Raw genomic sequence first — 19916 nt, 5'->3', positions numbered from 1 at the left:
AGGTTGTACAACAGTCGAAGAAGAACTTAAGCAGCTGATAAGCTGAACAAACTGAAACTGGAACTGGGGCGGCGATTTTACCCAAAATTTCAAGCGTTTATATAACCATTTTCCTCTTTAATTTACCGCTCAAGTTTCCAGATTTCCTATATGACTTGTGATTCTTTCTATCTCTACTGGTTCAACGACGCGAGTGTGTCAAGTACATCTTCCAGCGTGCCCGCCTCAGGACCATCCTTTCCAGCCTGTTTGGCAAGCTGAGCTGCAATGCCATGAATAGCAGCAACGGAGTGTTGGTACCTCTGCCGCATTCCCGAATTGGCTTCAACAAGTATCGCGCAGCAGAGCTGCAAAGCTGCAGCCAGTGCTTCCTGAGAGAGGGGTGAAAGTCCGGAATCAGGGATGTCCCATGCAGCTACAGAGGTAATCAGATCCATCCAACTTTCAGGTACGCCACTGGTTTCTTGCTCGACTATCGGAAGCAGGACGCGGACAATGTCAATAGCTCGCGATGCATCCTGCTCTCGACAGGCTCGAGGATGCTGGAGAATCGAGCCGAGATCGCGAGTAAGTATTGTCCAACCATCATTAGCGAGCAATAGTTCGCAGCCCTGAGGCACCGCAATCAAGCCTTCGAGGGCGACAAGGACTGCAGATCGAAAGTCGAGCTTGTCTTGTGAGCTGAATTTGTAGAGATCCATAAACATGTCCGTCAATCCTGTTGCTTCTTTCCGCAGGGTGTCATTCTCTTCCTCTCGTAACCAGAGTGCCAAAGTCCGTACGGCAGAGAGTATGAGCATATCGTCATTAGCGTTGTCCTTCATCGAGTCCCAAGCCAGTGTATGGTGCTTTCCTGCTGAGGTATCTGTTGCACCAGTACGAGCATCAGGATGCAGGCCCATGGCTCCAGCAACGGAGGCGTCCCACCGGTCACGTAGATATTCAGCTGTGAGGGACATTGTCTCAGTGACGCCCGTACGGAGCTGAAGGAGATTATCTGGGGTCATGAAAAATGTTTCCAAAGATTCGTCTTCGAGACATTCCACAAGATATCCGATAAAGATAGAGATGACATCGAAAGCCGATGTGAGTCGTGTTGATGCCTTGGGATACTCGGGCTTGTTTAGCTGTTCTAGGAGGCTAGGGGCAGAAGCTCGTATATCAATGAGGAGGAGATTGATGAGCAGATAAGAGAAAGCCTTTTCTTCCTTTCTGTCGTCTGTGAAAATGAGTTTGCGAGCCTCAGTTGGGAAGGCCTGGAGTATTGAAGCGGTTGCGTTGGTGTATGCTGCACGAGCTTCTGGTGTTGGCCTGCTTGTGACAAGTTTTCTAATATGATTGACAACGTTCTTGAGCCATTTGGGCTGTCTAGGCAGGATCTAGATTATTAGTTAGCAAGAGTGTTTGCTGGTGGGAACTGGTTACATACGATAGAGTTAGCGTGTCTGAGAAAGTAACCAAGAAACTCGAGAAGCGTCACTCCATCAGTTCCGGTGAACGACGAGACTAGACTTTGGAGTGTGTCATCAACTTGCTTAGCTAGTGCAGTGTGGTCTTCAATGCCAGTCATGGAGTTGAGCCATGCAAAGCAGAGTATGTCGAGAACCTGCGCATGATTGGGTGCGATCTCAGTGAGGGAGCTAAAGTCTTCTATCTTGATAAACGCTTGCGCTCCTTGTTGAGAGCTGACAAGAGTATGCAGTAACTGAAGAATCAACTTTGTAGTATCCTCAGAGCTGATTTGCACAGTTAGTATTTGATATTAAAATCGATTGTGCGTTGTACCTACCTATATAGGACTGCGTTGACGAGGAGAGGGATTCTGTTGATGAACTTGACATCGCTTGTCGCTTGGTCAGGGAGTAGGATGGCGAATATATGTAGAACAGACACAATCAAGTCAAGCATCTCTTTTGAGTTCTTGGTAGAAGGGTTTGAACCTGTTCGTAGTAGGCGATCGAGAAACTTTGGTGAAAGACTGGACCACAAGCTCTGTACTGTTTGCTTATCTTGTCGTAGTTGTTCTGATCCATCAAGGACGGACTTGAGGAGTGCTAGTCCTACAAATCTTTGCGTATCATCTTTTGCTTTCAGGAGAGACAGTATCTTGTTGATATCCGCAGGCTGAGAAGCTGCAGTAGGTGTAGTCTTGTCCATCTTTGCTGCGATGCTATTTCGGGTATATAGCTTTGATAGATGGACTCCCTTTTATAGTTTGCTATGAGCAATCTGATTTATTGCAATTATAGCATGTAAAAGCTGATTTAATATTGGGATACACTTGAGGTAGTCGGGAGTAGGCAGTTGTTAAGAAGAGTTCATGTCGATGGACTTGCAATAGGTAGCTTTGTCAGACCCACTATTCCTGGGTTGCATAGGCCGTATTCTAGAAAGCTCCAACGATAATATCGAACAAAAGGCAGAGTGATTTACAGTGCCTATACCTCTACCTTCCACTAGGTAAACCTTTAAGGATTGGTTAATTGATCATTCCTGATACACCTATGGGAGGAGAGATGGGAAACAGTCACCAATCTAGGTTACCGATTGAAATACAGCTCTGCTGGGTAAAACATGGCAAGACAATGTTTGATTCAGACAGTCGTGGCAATTTAACAAATCAATCGTATATGCCAACATGTTTCATTATCCTCTGGCCCCCTGTCTCAGATATAAATAATGAACCTTAGGCCATGATGGATGGATGCTTTCAGACTGCACGTTGGACGCTTTAGGCAATAAAAGGAAGCTTATTGTGCCTGCATTACAGGTATAGCACAGCCCACTGAAACCAACCAAAGCCACCTGCCTTAGGTGCGAGTTATTGCGTGTCCTCCATTGCATGTGCATGTTGCGCTTTGCCACGCCTTTGTTGAGCCTCACTCCATCAACAACCTCGTGTTACATCCAGCATCGATTCTCCTTTTTCGCTCGAATTTGTCTTCCTTTGTTTCTCTCTGTCTCTCCATTTTTCGCAAAAGTCTCGAGTCGTGAGCGTCACTGTCGCACAATGTCATGAGCCGAATCATGTCTGGAGCGCCTCGAAACGATACCTACCCTTACGCCTTCGCCTCCACGTCCGCTTCGTCCTCGTCGCAAACCCCCAATTCCGACGATCGCGATGAGCTCGACTTTCTCGATGACAATGCCAGTAACGACAGCGGTCGTGGGAGGTCGCGCGATAGAAACCATGTGTTAGGCGAGGACCCGCTGCAAGGCAACTTGAGTGCGCCCATGACCTTCAAGCGAAGACAAGGCCCCTCATTGTGGTCTGCGCCTTCTCGACTTCTCTCCGCAATCACAGGCTCACGATCCAATGCTTCCTCGAGGGGAGCTTCGCCTGCTGTGTTTCCTGGCTCCAACACTTCCCCGCGCGCCGAACCTGTCGTCTTTAACGAAGCTACCAAAGATGGAGCGCCGCACGATTGGTACGTCGAGGGACCGGGACGCCGAGTCGGATACGAGGATCTCACGGCCATTGATTGGATTTTCGAATACACAAAGGAGCGCCAGCGGTTGCGAATGCTCTACTCGAGCGCATCCGGCGTTATAGGCCCTCTGCGACGGCTCATTGATGCTAGCCAAGTCTGGATTGTCCTGCTCTTGACAGGAATGCTCGTGGGAGCTGTCGCCGCGGGAATCAACGTTACAACCGATTGGCTTGGAGACTTGAAGGAGGGATACTGTTCTAGCGGCCCAGAAGGAGGCCACTTCTACCTTAATAAGGCCTTTTGCTGCTACGGCTACGATCATAATTCCAAGTGCGAAGGCTGGAAGTCTTGGGGTGACGCTGTTGGTGTGCATTCGAAAGGCGGCAAGTGGTTTGTTGAGTATTTGTTCTTTGTTTCTCTTGCGGTACGATATAGCCTTGCCTAACGTCCGTCTATTTTAAACATAACTAACGACAACCTCAAGATGCTGTTCGCTTATGTTTCTGCTGTTCTCGTCCAGGAATATGCAATTTACGCTAAGCACAGTGGTATCCCCGAGATCAAGACCGTTCTTGGAGGCTTTGTCATTCGAAGATTCCTCGGGTTTTGGACCCTTGTAACCAAGTCGCTGGGACTTGTAAGTTTAACCCATGTTGTCAAAATGACTGATTACTCACACACTTATAGTCTCTTGCTGTGGCATCAGGCATGTGGTTAGGAAAAGAAGGCCCTTTGATTCATGTCGCCTGCTGTTGCGCAAACGTCTTTACGAAACTGTTTCGCAACATCAATGACAATGAAGGTAAGCAAACTTCGACTCGCAGTTGGAAACTCTTGACTGACATTTGTAGCTCGGAAACGTGAAGTTCTGTCAGCCGCTGCCGCTTCGGGTGTCTCAGTCGCCTTTGGATCGCCCATTGGCGGTGTCTTGTTCAGTTTGGAGGTTAGTGGAGCTCATACACCCTCAGACACTTGATACTGACCCTTCAAAGACCTTGTCTTATTACTTCCCCGACAAGACAATGTGGCAGAGCTTTGTCTGTGCCATGACTGCAGCTGTTGTTCTTCAAGCTTTTGATCCCTTCAGATCTGGCAAGCTTGTCTTGTATCAGGTTCACTACAGCATTGGATGGCATGGCTTTGAGCTGCTACCCTATGCCATCTTGGGTGTTCTAGGTGTAAGTCGGATACTCTTATAACAGAAACCTCTAACTGACGTTTCTAGGGTATTCATGGTGGCCTCTTTATCAAGCTCAACATGGCCATCGCTCGCTGGAAAAAGGCAAATCGATGGATCCCTGGTCCATTTATCCAAGTTCTTATCGTGGCCTTCTTCACTGCTCTCATCAACTATCCCAACTTCTACATGAAGCTTCAAACGACTGAGCTGGTTTCCAACCTTTTCTCTGAGTGCTCTCAGGTTCTCGACGACCCCATCGGCCTCTGTAGAACAGGCGCCGCTTCGGCCAAAACTATAGTCCTCCTTGTCTTTGCATCAGTCTTGGGCTTCTTCCTCGCTGCTGTGACATTTGGTTTGCAGATCCCTGCTGGTATTATTCTCCCATCAATGGCCATCGGTGCCCTGACAGGCCGCGCTGTGGGCATTATCATGGAGATTTGGGTCACAAACCACCCAGGGTTCTTCCTCTTTGGCTCATGCGAGCCTGACATTCCCTGCGTAACGCCAGGCACATATGCTATTGTCGGCGCAGCAGCATCTCTTGCTGGTGTTACTCGTTTGACGGTCTCCATCGTGGTTATCATGTTCGAACTCACTGGCGCTCTCACATACGTACTTCCCATCATGATTGCTGTCATGATATCGAAATGGGTAGGCGATGCCTTTTCACGTCGTGGTATCTACGAATCATGGATTCACTTCAACGAGTACCCTTTCCTTGACAACAGCGAGAACAACGATGCTATACCCGATATCCCCGCTTCACAAGTTATGACTCGCATCGAGGATCTCGTTGTCCTTACTGCCACCGGCCATACTATTTCCTCACTTACAACTATACTCGAGATGCACCCGTACCGTGGCTTTCCAGTTATATCAGATCCCAGAGAAGCTATTCTTCTAGGCTATATTTCACGTGCAGAGCTCGCGTACAACCTCTCGGCCGCCACGCAGGCACCTCGTTCGCTCCCCCCGGAGACGGAAACCTTCTTCTCCCATCAGCCTATGGCCGATCCGCGCACTACTCTTGATCTTCGTCCATGGATGGATCAAACGCCCCTTACTCGATTCTCACATACAAGCCTTCACCTGGTCGCGACTTACTTCCAGAAACTTGGTTTGCGGTATCTCCTGTTCAGCGACCGGGGCGTCCTTCAGGGCTTGTTGACAAAGAAGGATGTTTGGTATGTTCTTAACGGTGCCGAAGAAACGCGTCGCACCATGGGCCTAGCATCAACTGGTGCTGGCCATGAGACTGGCGTGGCCGATCGGACGCCAGACGACATCGGCGGCGGCGAAAGCAGCGGATTGCTGCGCGGTGACGGCGCTGATGATGGGGATAGTATACAAGGCGAGGAGCCGATGTTATGAAAAAGGACGTGATATGATGCTGAGTTTTGTAACATATGTTTCATAAGTACTACTGTTTTGATCAATATATATACAAATATAACAATGAGGCGCCATCGGCGACGCTCTGTAAGCAGCTTATTCATTCGTTACACTACAGCGCCCGCACTTGATCAGCGTTCTTGATGTAGAGAATGTGGCAGTCTTATGAGGGGTAGCATGAGGGCTTGATGCAGGTATGCCACCATCCAAAGTGTATTTAGCAAGTCATAGAAACGTAAGCACTACCACATTGAGATGGACGGAGAGAGACTCAAACATAAGAAGCTCCTGTCCACGGCTCCTTTCGGCCTTCTTTAGTCAAGCCAATGCCGACTTAACCGGCGACTATCTGAATATAAATGAACCGGCTCGCCAGCTTATCCTACCATTTTACTCTCACGCAAAGAATAACCAAACGTCAACTCCTCCACACAATGGCCACTTATTACGACGCTATCATCATCGGTTCTGGCCAAAGCGGCAATCCTGTCGCTAAAGCCTTTGCCAATGCTGGCCACAAGACAGCTGTCATCGAACGCACGGCACTGGGTGGCACTTGTGTCAACGTTGGCTGCACACCCACAAAGACCATGATTGCATCTGGACGAGCGGCCTACATGGCTAGACGAGGTAAAGACTATGGCGTACATGCAGGAAACGGTAACTTCGAGATCGACATGGCTCGTGTGAGACAGCGCAAGCGTGCAATTGTCGAGCAATGGAACTCGGGCAGTGTTAGAGGTCTGAATGCAGCGGGAGTAGATGTCATCATGGGAGAGGGAAGTTTTGTAGGAGATAAGAAACTCAAAGTTGTGTTGAATGATGGGGGCGAGAAGGAGGTCAGTGCCGACAAGATATTCATCAACGTGGGCGAGAGACCGTTGCGACCTGACATTTCGGGTCTGGACGGTGTTGAACCAGCACGAGTCCTCGACTCGACCTCTATAATGGAGCTTGACGCGGTTCCAGAACATCTCGTTGTGTTGGGTGGTGGATATATCGGCCTCGAGTTTGGGCAACTCTTTCGACGCTTGGGTTCTGAAGTGACGGTTATTCAGAGGGCGAAGCAACTCGTGCCGCATGAGGATCCTGACGTAGCCGAATGCCTCTACGATATACTTCAACAGGATGGCCTCACGGTATACTTGTCGAGCACAGTTAACTCGGTCTCGGCCAGCACAGACTCGAAGATGCCTTTCACGGTAAACGTTCAGACCGCAAATGGCCAGACTGATGTCGCTGGATCACATATTCTGTTGGCTGCAGGGCGGGTACCCAACACTGATCGACTGAACCTTTCCGAAGTTGGTATCAAAACGACGTCCAAGGGACATGTAGTGGTGGATGACAAGTTGCAAACCTCAGCTTCTAATGTCTATGCCCTGGGCGACTGCCACGGCGGTGCTGCATTTACGCACATATCGTATGATGATTCTCGTATCATCCGCACCAACCTCTTGCCAAAGACCATGGCATCCACGACTCCAGCCATGCCAACGACGCAGTCTTCGACTTCGAGAGTGCTGACGCCCTATGTCATGTACACTGATCCGCAGCTCGGCCATGTCGGGCTTCACGCTCGCGATCTCTTTAACAGTAAAAGGGAGGTCAAAATTGCCAAGATGCCTATGAGTTATGTTGCAAGAGCCCTGGAGACAGCAGAACCACGCGGAATGATGAAGGCGACTGTTGAGGCAAAGACTGGCGAAATTCTTGGTTTCACATGCTTGGGACTTGAAGGAGGCGAAATTATGTCGATTGTGCAGACTGCTATGATGGGTAACTTGAAGTGGTGGGATTTGGAGGCAGCTGTGTATGCTCATCCGACTCTGGCCGAGAGTCTGAACAACCTTTGGGGTCATCTAGAATGATTTGCCTTTTCCTGATTTTTGTGTATTTCAATTTCCGAGAGAAACAAGAATAGTGTCACGACGCCTCAAGTGCTGGACTTACTGACTGAACGTCCGTCGTAGCCTGGCCTGTCTTTTTCTCTGCCATCTCTGCTTTGGCGCGACGTTTTCGAGCTCGTCGCACTTCAATCTCAACATCAAGCATTTCAGCATTGATAGAGACTAGCCTAGGGATGACATCCTCAACTGCCTTTATAGATTGTGTTTGGGCTGTACGGAGGCCCATGGGAGCAAATAAGCCAAACCAATGCAGAGGATTCTTGTTCTTGCGCTTCTTTTCTGCTGGCTTTTCTTCTTTGGTCTCTGACTTTGGGCCTTGTTTGAGTTCCTCAGTGGCCGAGCTTTTGCTCTGTTCTTCCCCTTCCCCTTCCTCTTTCCCCTTTCCTTTTTCCTCCTCCTCCTCCTCAGGGGTGTTGAAGAGTGAGAAAACCGGACTTTGATGCTCATTTTGGCCTATAGACAAAAGCCTTATTGCTTGCATTCTCTCATCGTAGTGGTCCTGACCGTATCTCATGCCTCTCTCTCCAGAAAAATTTGCGCGGGCGATGTTCTGATAGACACCAGACTGTAGTTGCGACAAGGTTTGGCGCAGTTGGGTATATTCATCCAGCAGGCCGAGATAGCGTTCGAGAAGCTCGTCAATGTGTTGCTGCCCCATGATGATAAGAGTTTGCCTCAAGTTACTGAGAAGCTCAGTATCGAATTGAGTATGGAAGGCGTCAAGTTTGTGTTTTCTAGAAAAGAAATGACTGTTTTGTCGTTTTCTTACTTATACTTGCTATTTATGAAGATGAGAAGAGGTAAATAGTTGATAGAGAATAGTTTGACGATGGAGGAGTGTTGAAGCTGCCTACGAAGCTAAAGCTACCTGGCAATTCCCTAGACTGGCTGACTTGCCAGGGCTGCCAGGCAGGTTTGCTGTACATTTTAGGCTTAGTTCCATAATCGCTCATACCGCCTGTTAATCGTGAGACAGGGAAGATTGGAGGCAAGCTAATTACAGTCGACAATTGTTGATTTCCCTTTCAAATTTATTTATTCCTCAGCCAAATTTCTTCTTCTTCGACTTTCGATCTTGAAGTTATGCTTGAGAGGCCCGCCCGTGTATAAAACTGTTGGGATGCCTGACACAAACACAACTATGCCCAAACTCCAGCCAACCGTCCCCCATCCCGAGCTATCCTTTACCATTCCGCCCATGATGGGCCCTACCAAAGACCCTCCCGAGTAAGCCATATTGTACAAGCCATACGCTTGAGCAATCTGTCCTGCACCTCCAGTTCCATCCTCGCCCTGGACAGCCCATGTGATTTCAGCCATTAGAGGGCCGAAGATGCACGCCATTGTGATGCCTACACCGGCAAGGAGACCGCACAATAGGATCTTGTCCTGTATGGTGTTTTCGTCAACAAATATTAGGCACACAACAAAGGGGGTTGCGAAGAGAAAGCCAAAAGACGCGAGCCACTTGGGTCCATATCGATCACCAATCATGCCAACCACAGGACCGAGGAAAGACGGCAGAATCAAAGGCAAAAAGATCAATCCCGCCCCTATCGAGTCCCATCCAAAGATCTCATGTGTGAGGAGAGGAAGCGTACTTTCGAGTGCCGTGTTAATGAGTGCCTGGACAAATGTTCCCCATAGGGCAGCCAGGAATCGGGGCTGCTTCAAGAGCTTGACGAGGGTCTTGATAGGTGAACGTGATGGGTCTGATATTTCCTTGGCCTGGTCGTCAGCTATCTGAACGGGCGTGCCTTCATTTATTTCGGTCTTTGATTCGATTGCTCCTTCCACGACGCTCTCTGGATCTGCCGATGGTGTCGTTACCGTCCTGTCGAGCCAAACTTTGGCGTCTTTGACTTCAATGATTGCAAGACGAAGGGCAATGTCTACGGCAAGTAGACCGAAGCACATTGCAAAAACGGAATAGTAGCCACCCTTGCCATAGACAACACCGCCCAGCAGAGGTGCCACCAAGATGCCGAGACTACAAGCAGTGCTGATCCAGCCCATAGCTTTACCAATATGCTCTTTGTCGACAGTGTCGACGACCAACGCGAGGCCAACAGTCCAAGTCAGTGCCGCTGATATACCTTGCAGAGCACGGCCAACCATGAAAAGAGCGAGCGTGCGGCCAACGCACAGAAAGACGGTAGCTCCGCATAGTACGACGAGACCTATGAGCATGGGGATCTTACGATTGTGGTTCCTATCCGCCAAATATCCCCAAACAGCTGTTATGAACATCGTCAGATAATAGGTCGTCGTTTCAAGGGGCAAAGAGCAACTCACGAGAACCTGCCAGGAGAGCAGCGCCAAAAACGGCCAATGCTATCGAAACCCAATACTGCACTCTATCTAGACTAATACCAACCCGCTCCTCGAAAGAGAAGGGGAGGATGGGAACAATGACACCGTAAAGGAAGATGTCCTGTCAGACAAGATCAACCAAGCTGCGCTGTCAAATCGGAGAACAGATATTACTTACAGTGAAGATGGCAAAGGAACAGGTGGTGACAATGAGACCAGCTGAGGACCTCACCTGGAGGAAGGCCGGACGCTTGTCCCTTCGAGTCCATCTGGGGAAATTCATGGATATCAGTCGGCTCCGCTCAGTCTACCAAATTCCCTACCAGAGTGTGTTCATCAAAACAACAGGAATCAGAGCGGAAACGCTAGGTTATAAGTTACAACCGACTATATTTTCTCTCAGCATATAACCGCCCTCTTTCCTCTTTCAATCTGTACCCACTCAACTCTTCCCGGATTGCGGACCTTTCGCGCCCCGTCGATGGATGAATGACAGGTCGATTCTCCCCTTGAGGCTTAGCGGCATATTGGGTGTTGATAACTTCAAGACGTTGGCCGAAGATGCAGACTGTTCTGAACTATCGATTGCATAATCGCCTGCAAGAGGAAACTAGCTCAGTCCTTCAGCGTTGTGGACAGAAGAATACCCAGGTTGGAGCTATCCATCTTTTAAGATATACTTCAACGACTTCGCGGACGCTAGTGGACTTAGTTAAGAGTATATCGGGAGATCCATTGATATGCAGATGAAGTAAATGGGGTTGATATCTGCTCCTGGTGAATAGTTCACAGCTGTTATGGGCACTACTGAATGCGAAGGTCCGCATACTACCGGGAGTCACCTCGACAACACTCTGGATAATCATTCATGACATAGAATCGCATATCGTTTTATGAGTTCCTAGTCAGTCAGAATCTAGACAATTCTAGTTGTCGAAAAGAGGAACTCATTTAGAGGTGGCGTCACAGTGTCTAGAGTGTGGCATGATGCGCTTTTCGTAGCTCCTCGCCAACGAGTTCGCCGAGAGGTACGCCGATGGCCGCTTGGCACATCCATGTGGCCGCACTCTATTAGGAAGGTTAGTAGGCATTGGAGAAAGCATACCCTCAACTTTAGAGAAAGCTACTATGTATTATGCAAATACCTAGATATCGGAACGAGCATTTACTTCGGAATAGGATTTAATCGGCAAGATGGCAGTAGTTTAGCCTCAGTGTTGATGAAAGATGGGATTTAATATCAACACCCTGATAGATTAACCTGAAGCTTTATCAATGTTCACTTCGAATTTGACAACGTTCGTCTAGAATTTCAGGGTGCTCTGGGATAATCGACTTGATTACCATGTTCATCAACAAAATGATTCAATTCAAGCCACACAAGACCATGCAGATAGATGCAGATTGGAATAGAACCTGTGTCTCAGCCAGAGCCACGTTGGATGGGTGTGATGTGATATGCAGTTGCAGCATGTTGGGACGGTGAGACAGGCAGATAAGTTGCTTCCCCCTACTCGTCCCACGTTGCTCAACGCGAACCAGCAGTGCATACATAGTTGAGGAGAATTGTGACAGCCGTCAAAGAAACTGTAACGATATAGGACAATGCGAACCAGACTTGCACTCAAAGACTACTACAAAGTTGTACATATGCATGTAATAGCAAGTCTCAAGTCGCAAGTCGCAAGTCGCAATTCTAAAAGACTGATCTCCACTGCATAAACTCGAGGAGGGAATCCTTGATAAAAGTAATATCACTGGGCTGAAGCTTGAGTGTAGATTAGAGTGGTGTTGATGTCGGTAGGTTCCCTTTACTAGCGAGCGGGTGCTAGGATAAGATCCCGAGATTTGGGTTTGCGCATGTTCCCCCAGTCACCGATTTTTTGTTTCTTGCAAGGTTGTCTGTCTTGTCAACGTGGTTTAGCCGGATTCCCTGACTAACGGCAATATATTGTTAGTAGCTTGTGTTGGCTTCACCAACAGCAGGGACTCGGGCAGCCCTAAAAAAGAGGTTGGTATTGCCGACCTTGAGTATGTGCTGGACAGGAGTCTGTGACGGACATTCTTCACAAAAGTGATTCACTACTGATCGTCAAGGAAAACTGGGGTCGTTTATCCAACTCTCCAAGACGAAACGCATGGCATAGAGATCCACCATATTGCTGTGGTCACGCGTGGTCCCCAATTTGCGTCAAAGCACACTTCTTGAGGATGCTAGGAGAAGATAGACATAGATAAAGACGAAGACGCGGACGCAGCGACGTAGACACACATAGACCTTGGCCCATACAATAGACCAGGTTGGTCACGAGCTTTGGCCTCAAACAGGCCCCAGTCCAGCTCTCTCGGGTATCATCAGATGGATTTCCATGCCTGAGGTTGAACCTTGGACCTCTCGGCAGCTCGTGCAATACATAGTACACAAGGCGAGGCGAGGCGAGGCAATCAAGACAAGACAGGACAAGTCTTGCTAATATAGCGAGCCCAATCGGATGAGACGACGATCTGTTACAAGACCAAACCACATGGCAAAGCGGTCCAAAGGACAAGCAACATCGACGAGGAAAACAAAGCAGTGCACGGAGAACAATCGGATCTGACCAACTCGTGGAGGAGGAGGATCATCGTCCGAGTGTTTAAGCCCCTTGACTGGTTATTTTTTCACGATGATGCAGATGGCCCTTGTGCAAGCACCAGCAACTGTTTGAGCCATGGTTAGAAGTAGACATGTCATTGACCGGGTCTTGTGTCGTCACCAATCGTTTCTTTTTGTTGTCCTTGACCGCTGTCAGTCGGGATATTAGATCAAAGGAAAGGGTTCTAGTGTAGCCCGTTCATTTGCTTCTTACAGACAAAGACCGGCCACATCTTTTGTGCTGAGCCCAAGGCTGTGTCGTCACGAAGAAGAGCTTTGGCATCTTGTTTGTTTCATCTTTAGAGCGATATCTGCAAATAATACTCATGATTGTATAGGACTAGGTTGAATCGAGTGATGGTGATACCAGGCAAGGTTAAATGGTGTTGATGAATCCGATACCCGACCGATAGAGCGATACTTGAAAACATGACGTTGATGTGACGAATTAGGGGTAGCAAGCTATTAACAGCTAACAGTGGATCGTCGCTGCACATAGGGACCGTCATTAAAAAAAAAAAAAAAGGCCTGAGCCTCTTTTGCATTGCCATTCCAGAAGTAGGCATTACAGGCACAACTTCTTCTCATTAACCTCCTTTAAGGTCTTGATTGAATCTGTTTGTCTTGCAAATTGATACCTGCCACTCAAGTATGTAGTATTGGTGTCAACCAACTGCCTACTAACTCATCAACTCACCCACAATATTTTAGACCCTTGCTCTTATCTTGGATCCTTAAAGTCGGTAAACACGACGATACTTGCCCAAAGTATCTAGAGTATAACAGGCATTAATAACCCGGACTGACCTGTAGTCATTCAGACAGGTGGTCATCTCTTCTTGACCGTTCATTGTCGCATCACTCACCTTGGAGTGGCCGAATCATGTGCACTAACCTCGGAAGTAGACGTGAATAGCCTCTCTCATTGTACTCTGTACAGCTATATATTACCTGTTTAGGTAGTACTACACCCGGTTGGTAGAATATGACATTTTCCATGCTATACCTACCACCAACCTCACAGCTCAAACTTGCACATTACTGTACGTAAAAGCACATACCTTGGTACAATCTGTCAGGTCCTTAGGTTAAACCTGGAACTCCCAGTGGTGCTGATCCAACCTCCCCCCTCCTCGGTCACTCCCTGTAATACCCATCCCCTGTTTTGTCTGTGTTGGCAAAGGTTGGCTCTGGGATTGATTAGTACCTAGCGCTGGTCCCTACCAAGGTAAGTACTAAGGTACCTATCATTTAGTGGTCCATCTCCCAACATAGCAGGTACCTTGTCCTGTTTGTGCTTTGCCTTGATTTTCTGCCTGGCTTGATTCCTCTTTGCGACGATATCTCTTTTTGGTTCAGCTGTCCGTGCAGCTTTGCTCAAGGTACTTACCACCTTGGTACTGCTGCACTGCACTGCTAGGTCTGGTCTGCTGCCATCAAGGCCCACTGCGCAACGGTCAATTCACTCTGCCACTACCACTTACTGCCACTGCCACGAGCTGCAATTCCCATTCCCATTACCACCACTACTACAGAGTACTACTACCGTTATCACCAACCTAGGACCCTGCGCCTCTCTCTTTTTTTCTTCTTGCTCCTGTTTCTGCTCTTCCTCTTCCTCTCTTCTCTCTTTTACTCCTGCTAGGCGCGCATCTTATCAATTAACCGTTTGTGTCTCCCGCCAACCATAGCAGCCTATTCCCTCCTCCTCTCCTCTCCTCCCCTTCCACTCACTCAACGGGCCTCTCCGCCTCCACCCATTTGCTGCACCAGCGCCCAAGGCCAAACCGAGCCAGGCCAAACCGAACCAAAACGCAACGCAACTCCATAGTTGCCAATCCGCCTCCAACCAATCTGCCTGCCTATCTACCGCAGGCCGCATCCACCTCAATCCTGACTTCGACCACCTGCATCCGCCATCAAAACTATACAACGCCAAAAACAATATCTCGATATTACCTTATCCTTCATCTTGCGACCCGTCTTCCCCGACACCGAGATCGATACCAACACCAACACCGACACCGACACCGACACCGACACCGACTCGACTTTCTCCGCTCCGCCAGTCCCCCCCCGCTCTCTTACCGTAGTTGCGCGCATCCGCCCGCCAATAGAGCTTCGCTACTCTCGACCGCTTGCATTTCGCTTTGATAGAGACAAGCTCCTGCACAGGAGCCTTTGAGAGGAACAATGGCGGTTGTCGCTACTATCAAGTACGTTTGGAAGCACAGGCTCGTACCGCTGTGCTGCGTTATCCGTTGCTGTGCTTTGCCTCGATTTATCTCTTTATCTCCTCACCGAAGTCGCCCTCGAAGCACAGCGCCGCGGCCATACCTGCGCATCGGCACTGCATGCCATTTCGTCCCTCCCGCCATTTTCTTATTTTTTTTCAAGGAGCTGATTTATCTAACCCCTATTCAGGTGCGTCGTCGTTGGTGACGGTGCTGTTGGAAAGACTTGTCTTCTCATCAGCTATACAACAAACAAATTCCCATCCGAATATGTCCCGACTGTCTTCGACAACTACGCTGTCACTGTTATGTGAGTCTACCTGCACACCCTTCAGATCGACGCCAGCCCCCCACACCGCACCCCCACCCGTAATGGACGGTCCTGTGCTGCGAATTCCATATTGGTCCCCGGTAGCAATGGCATGGCATATTGAGTGCTTTGCGACATGGACCATTTGCGCATATTTTCAGCGGATGGACGCAATCGGCTATAGAAAGATTGCTGACTGGCCTGCAGGATCGGTGATGAGCCATACACTCTCGGACTATTTGATACCGCCGGTCAAGAAGATTACGACCGACTGCGACCTCTGTCATATCCCCAAACCGACGTTTTCCTTGTCTGCTTCTCCGTCACCTCGCCCGCTTCATTCGAAAACGTTCGCGAGAAATGGTTCCCCGAGGTCCGCCACCACTGCCCTGGTGTCCCCTGCTTGATTGTAGGCACTCAGGTCGACTTGAGAGATGATCCCAGCGTCCGTGAGAAGCTGTCAAAGCAGAAGATGCAACCAGTGCGACGAGAGGACGGTGAGCGAATGGCCAAAGACCTGGGCGCGGTCAAGTATGTCGAGTGCAGTGCCCTTACCCAGTACAAACTTAAGGATGTGTTTGACGAGGTATGTTGTCATTTGTGAAACCATTGTGGCCTAGAAAGGTTTCTTAGAACTTGCTCTGACTGTATCATGCAGGCTATTGTGGCTGCTCTCGAACCCCCCGCCCCAAAGAAGAAGTCGCACAAGTGCCTCGTCCTATAAAAGGACAGAGGTAGGCCACAGCCTGGCCATGACACCACCTTCTTCCACTCCCCCGTGGAAATGGTTGTCAGCCAGGAACATGCTCAGTTGAGATGCACGAATCGAACCCCTTAATAAAGGCACGACGAGACGACATTGGAATGACTTGAGCGGGTGGAAACGGAACGCGAGGTGTTTCGCGGAGACTGGTCGTCCTATTCTCAGTATGGGCTAGATGGCGGAACGAGACCTGGGGAAGAATGTGTCTTGTTTCATGAAGGAAAGACGGACGATCGAAAAAAACGGCAACGCGGATCAAAGAGCTGCTAAGGGACGCTGAGCGTAGCCCTAGGCGGCAACCGGAGCCTCTCTTGACGACGAGCCGGCTCTGTTCCGTGAACTCGTTGAGTTTTTATGGCTGGAATCCAAGGACGCTCGTTCTCTGATCCTCCCGAGACGGTTTGATGAAGCAAGGAGCGGGAAAGGACGTGAGAGCTTGCGAGCGATGACAATTCATACATCCAGGCGGGAATGCTTTGATAGGACAGTTTGGCGATTGGGGTGCAATTTACATCAATGTCTTGTCTTGATTCATACTATGTTATAGAAAACTTCTGCATTTCGTCTCTGGGGCCTTGATGAGCTATGTTGACTGTTGAACAAAGATGTACTGAGACTGTGCTTACTCTTGGATTGCAATGTCGAATGGACATGATTGACATTTAAGTATTAAAGATCTTTTAGTGTTAACGTACTATGTACCTATCATCGACTAGCCATGTAATTAAAGCATAAGTAGTAATGACTACTGCGACATGCAGAAAAGATTCACCGTTTTGGGGTTATTCTTCATTGTTTATTCTACAACTGCCGAGAACATTGGGCGAGGTGAGTTGTCGCTCCAACTTTCCTATCTCAACCTAGTTCCAAAACGACAGGACCCATTTTCTGGCTGCGCTCTCTGAACCCAAAGGTGATCTCATAGAGTGTTTATCTGCGATTCTATGCCTGAATCAGGCAAACCGCCTATTCCTAACAGTGTTTCAAGCTCTTCGAGGCGGGGAAGAAGACGGTCGGTAGCAAACTGCGGGGTGACCTTTACTGACAGTTATTCAATCGATTGGCCAATTAGACAATGCGGTACCTCTCTTTTGAGGCTTTCTTCACGCTGGAAAGGCGTGAATTGACATATGTCGATGTATCTTGACTCGTGGGGCCGGATAGCAGCCGGTAGAGGAGGATGAAGAAGAGGAGGAGGAGGAGGAGGAGGGGGGGGGGGGGGGGGGGGTATGAGAGATTATAACTTGCTATATTATACGTTATTCCCTTCCCTTCCCTTCCTTCTCTCTTTATCTTTACTCATCTTTCTCTCAATTGTGAAGTCAGATACTGTCAGTTGTATCTACTTACAGATCACAACGGTTCAGCATCATGAAGCTCTTGAACCTCCTCTCATTGGCGGGGCTGGCAGCAGCTTGCGCTCATGATCATGACGATAAGCAATGGACCAAGGAGGAACTCAACGAGCTCGAGGATAAATGGGGTTACGAAGTATGTGGCATTCCTTGAGTATAAACCTTCTCGTTACCATGGCAGATTCACTATGGAATACACACTGACACCAGCCAGTGGCCTTTTGCTGGCATCAACACCTTTGCCCATCTTAAGCATGTCAAGTGTCTGACTGAACCCACTGAGCCATTCGACATCGCCATCGTGGGTGTCCCCTTCGACACAGCCGTGAGCTACCGCCCAGGAGCTCGCTTTGGGCCTCGAGCAATCCGCTCAGCATCTGCCCGCCAAACATCGATGCGTGGCTTCAACCCCCGAGCTGGTATCAACCCGTATCAGAATTGGGCCAAGATTGTTGACTGTGGCGATGTTTCTGTCACACCAATTGATAACGGCATTGCTCGTGAGCAGATGACTCAGGCGTTCAAGCAGCTTGGTCGTCGTAGAACTGTTTCTGCGCTGGCACCCAAGGCTCGCCTTGTGACATTGGGTGGTGATCACTCGCTGGCTCTCCCTGCTTTGCGAGCTCTGAACGAGATCCACGGAAAGCCTATCCAGGTTTTGCACTTTGATGGTGAGTCAACCGGCCAGTGTTGACTGACGTGAGTCTGCCAAAGAAAGACCTTGACCGTTGACACATTCGCCATAGCTCACCTTGATACATGGAATCCAGCTGCCTATCCCTCATGGTGGGGAGCAACTCACTTTAACCACGGCTCCATGTTCTGGATGGCGAATCAAGAAGGTTTACTATCCAACTCGTCTACTGAGCGCTCTGTCCACGCCGGTCTGCGCACCCGTCTCACAGGCACCGACTTCTCCGACCATGAAGACGATTCATCACAAGGCTGGGTCCGTTTCACTGCCGACGATATCGATGACCTTGGCACAAAGGGCATCATAGACGGTATCCTCAAGGTGCTTGGTACTGAAAACCCCGTCTATCTCTCCGTCGACATTGACGTTCTCGACCCTGCCTTTGCGCCTGGCACAGGTACCCCTGAGCCTGGCGGTTGGTCCACCCGCGAATTCATCCGCATCATTCGTGGGCTTGAGGGCCTGAATCTTGTTGGTGCTGATGTTGTCGAGGTATCTCCTGCTTACCAAAATGGAGGTGAGGAGACAGCACTTGCTGCTGCCCAGGTTGTCTATGAGATTATTAGCTCCATGGTCAAGAGGAGTCTTCAAGATGGCGGCAAGGAGGGCAACGGCGGCAATGCAGCTGAGGCTAAGGACGAGTTGTAAGAGACCATGCCTTAAGATAGGCCGTACGCATTATGAGACAAAAAGTTGTATGTTTATGAGTGATGGAAAGGGAGCTACATATGGCTATGGATGTATATGAAGACATATTGGACTGTAATAAAAAGATATCATATTTCCAGTTACTTACGAACGTATATTGCAAGGTAACACGGTGTGTAATTATGTGAGTTTATTTTATGTGTCTCACATACTCTAAAGTCGATTGGTTTTGTTGATTCTTGTCAGTGTCACTCTGCTATCGGTTGCAAGGTCGTGAGCCTCTCAGCACCTTGAATGGTTGGTAGGAACATAATCATAACCATTGTCTTGGCATCACAAGCAAATAAACACGTTGGCATGTCTGTGCTACACATAACGGATTGAGGAGACAATCTAAGAGCTTCAAGTGCCAAGACTCCTGCTCTTGGACCTGCAGGCGGTTTGTGAGCCAGCAAGAAGAGAAGCGACATCTCATGGCTATTGACAAGCACGGACGATTATTGGTTGAAACTTTGAGGATTCTCGCTAGGCTCGCTAAATGCTTTGTCATGACCGTCTGTCTTGTCGCTTAAAGGAGAGGACAACATGTCAGTGATGGATTTACGAGCTCACCAGTCGATCGGACGGATAAACATGGGTATCAGTCACTAACGGAACAAAGTGACACATGGCAAAGAATGGCAGGAGGGGACGGCCACTTCCAGACCCAGGGTATTAGGCGAGGTGAGGGACAAGGCCTTGTTAGTCGAGTTGAGAGAGTCTTGAGCTGGTCAAGGCGTAGTTACGCGGGACGTGGTGGGATCAGAGATGGGACCACTAGTAATAAATGAATGCGACTAGCACAGAGTATTACCAGACCGACGTTTCTATCCCTCATGGACGGACGGACAGACGGACGCATCGATCGATATCATGCAGTAAGCGGCGAAGAGGCATGAGCATGAGCATGAATGCCCAGAAAGTTGAGCATATTAGAGAGCGTGTGGCGCGTTTACGAAGCGCCTGAGACGCTTCCGAAAATAGAATCTACTTCCGTGTCCCTGAAGGCGAT

At 49.0% G+C, this 19916-nt stretch overlaps 7 protein-coding genes across 7 annotated transcripts; 4 read left to right on the top strand and 3 right to left on the bottom strand.

Annotated features, from left to right (window-relative positions):
* Positions 1–173: 173 nt before the first annotated feature.
* On the bottom strand, positions 174–2157 carry FGSG_05452 (uncharacterized protein; the record flags this gene model as incomplete). The annotated part of the gene is made up of 3 exons (XM_011325688.1): positions 174–1379; positions 1430–1736; positions 1790–2157. 3 exons carry the CDS (start codon positions 2155–2157, stop codon positions 174–176), a joined length of 1881 nt encoding a protein of 626 aa, XP_011323990.1.
* Positions 2158–3027: 870 nt separating this feature from the next.
* On the top strand, positions 3028–5982 carry FGSG_05451 (uncharacterized protein; the record flags this gene model as incomplete). Its single annotated transcript, XM_011325687.1, has 5 exons — positions 3028–3855; positions 3916–4072; positions 4283–4374; positions 4424–4609; positions 4657–5982. 5 exons carry the CDS (start codon positions 3028–3030, stop codon positions 5980–5982), a joined length of 2589 nt encoding a protein of 862 aa, XP_011323989.1.
* A 455-nt stretch (positions 5983–6437) lies between these two features.
* Positions 6438–7874, top strand: FGSG_05450 (uncharacterized protein; the record flags this gene model as incomplete). The annotated part of the gene is made up of 1 exon (XM_011325686.1): positions 6438–7874. One exon carries the CDS (start codon positions 6438–6440, stop codon positions 7872–7874), a length of 1437 nt encoding a protein of 478 aa, XP_011323988.1.
* A 201-nt stretch (positions 7875–8075) lies between these two features.
* Positions 8076–8571, bottom strand: FGSG_05449 (uncharacterized protein; the record flags this gene model as incomplete). The annotated part of the gene is made up of 2 exons (XM_011325685.1): positions 8076–8103; positions 8159–8571. The coding sequence occupies 2 exons, from the start codon at positions 8569–8571 to the stop codon at positions 8076–8078; spliced, it is 441 nt and encodes a 146-aa protein (XP_011323987.1).
* Positions 8572–8948: 377 nt separating this feature from the next.
* FGSG_05448 (uncharacterized protein) lies at positions 8949–10509 on the bottom strand (the record flags this gene model as incomplete). Its single annotated transcript, XM_011325684.1, has 3 exons — positions 8949–10150; positions 10209–10347; positions 10405–10509. The coding sequence occupies 3 exons, from the start codon at positions 10507–10509 to the stop codon at positions 8949–8951; spliced, it is 1446 nt and encodes a 481-aa protein (XP_011323986.1).
* A 4545-nt stretch (positions 10510–15054) lies between these two features.
* FGSG_05447 (cell division control protein 42) lies at positions 15055–16129 on the top strand (the record flags this gene model as incomplete). The annotated part of the gene is made up of 4 exons (XM_011325683.1): positions 15055–15077; positions 15286–15405; positions 15613–15991; positions 16064–16129. The coding sequence occupies 4 exons, from the start codon at positions 15055–15057 to the stop codon at positions 16127–16129; spliced, it is 588 nt and encodes a 195-aa protein (XP_011323985.1).
* Positions 16130–17476: 1347 nt separating this feature from the next.
* On the top strand, positions 17477–19004 carry FGSG_05446 (uncharacterized protein). Its single transcript, XM_011325682.1, has 3 exons — positions 17477–17659; positions 17738–18194; positions 18270–19004. Exons 1-3 carry the CDS (start codon positions 17540–17542, stop codon positions 18863–18865), a joined length of 1173 nt encoding a protein of 390 aa, XP_011323984.1. The 5' UTR covers positions 17477–17539; the 3' UTR covers positions 18866–19004.
* Positions 19005–19916: the final 912 nt, after the last annotated feature.

Source organism: Fusarium graminearum, chromosome 3, assembly GCF_000240135.3.
Source record: "Fusarium graminearum PH-1 chromosome 3, whole genome shotgun sequence".
Taxonomy (NCBI): Eukaryota; Fungi; Ascomycota; class Sordariomycetes; order Hypocreales; family Nectriaceae; genus Fusarium; species Fusarium graminearum.
This window is presented reverse-complemented; position numbering and strand designations above follow the sequence as displayed.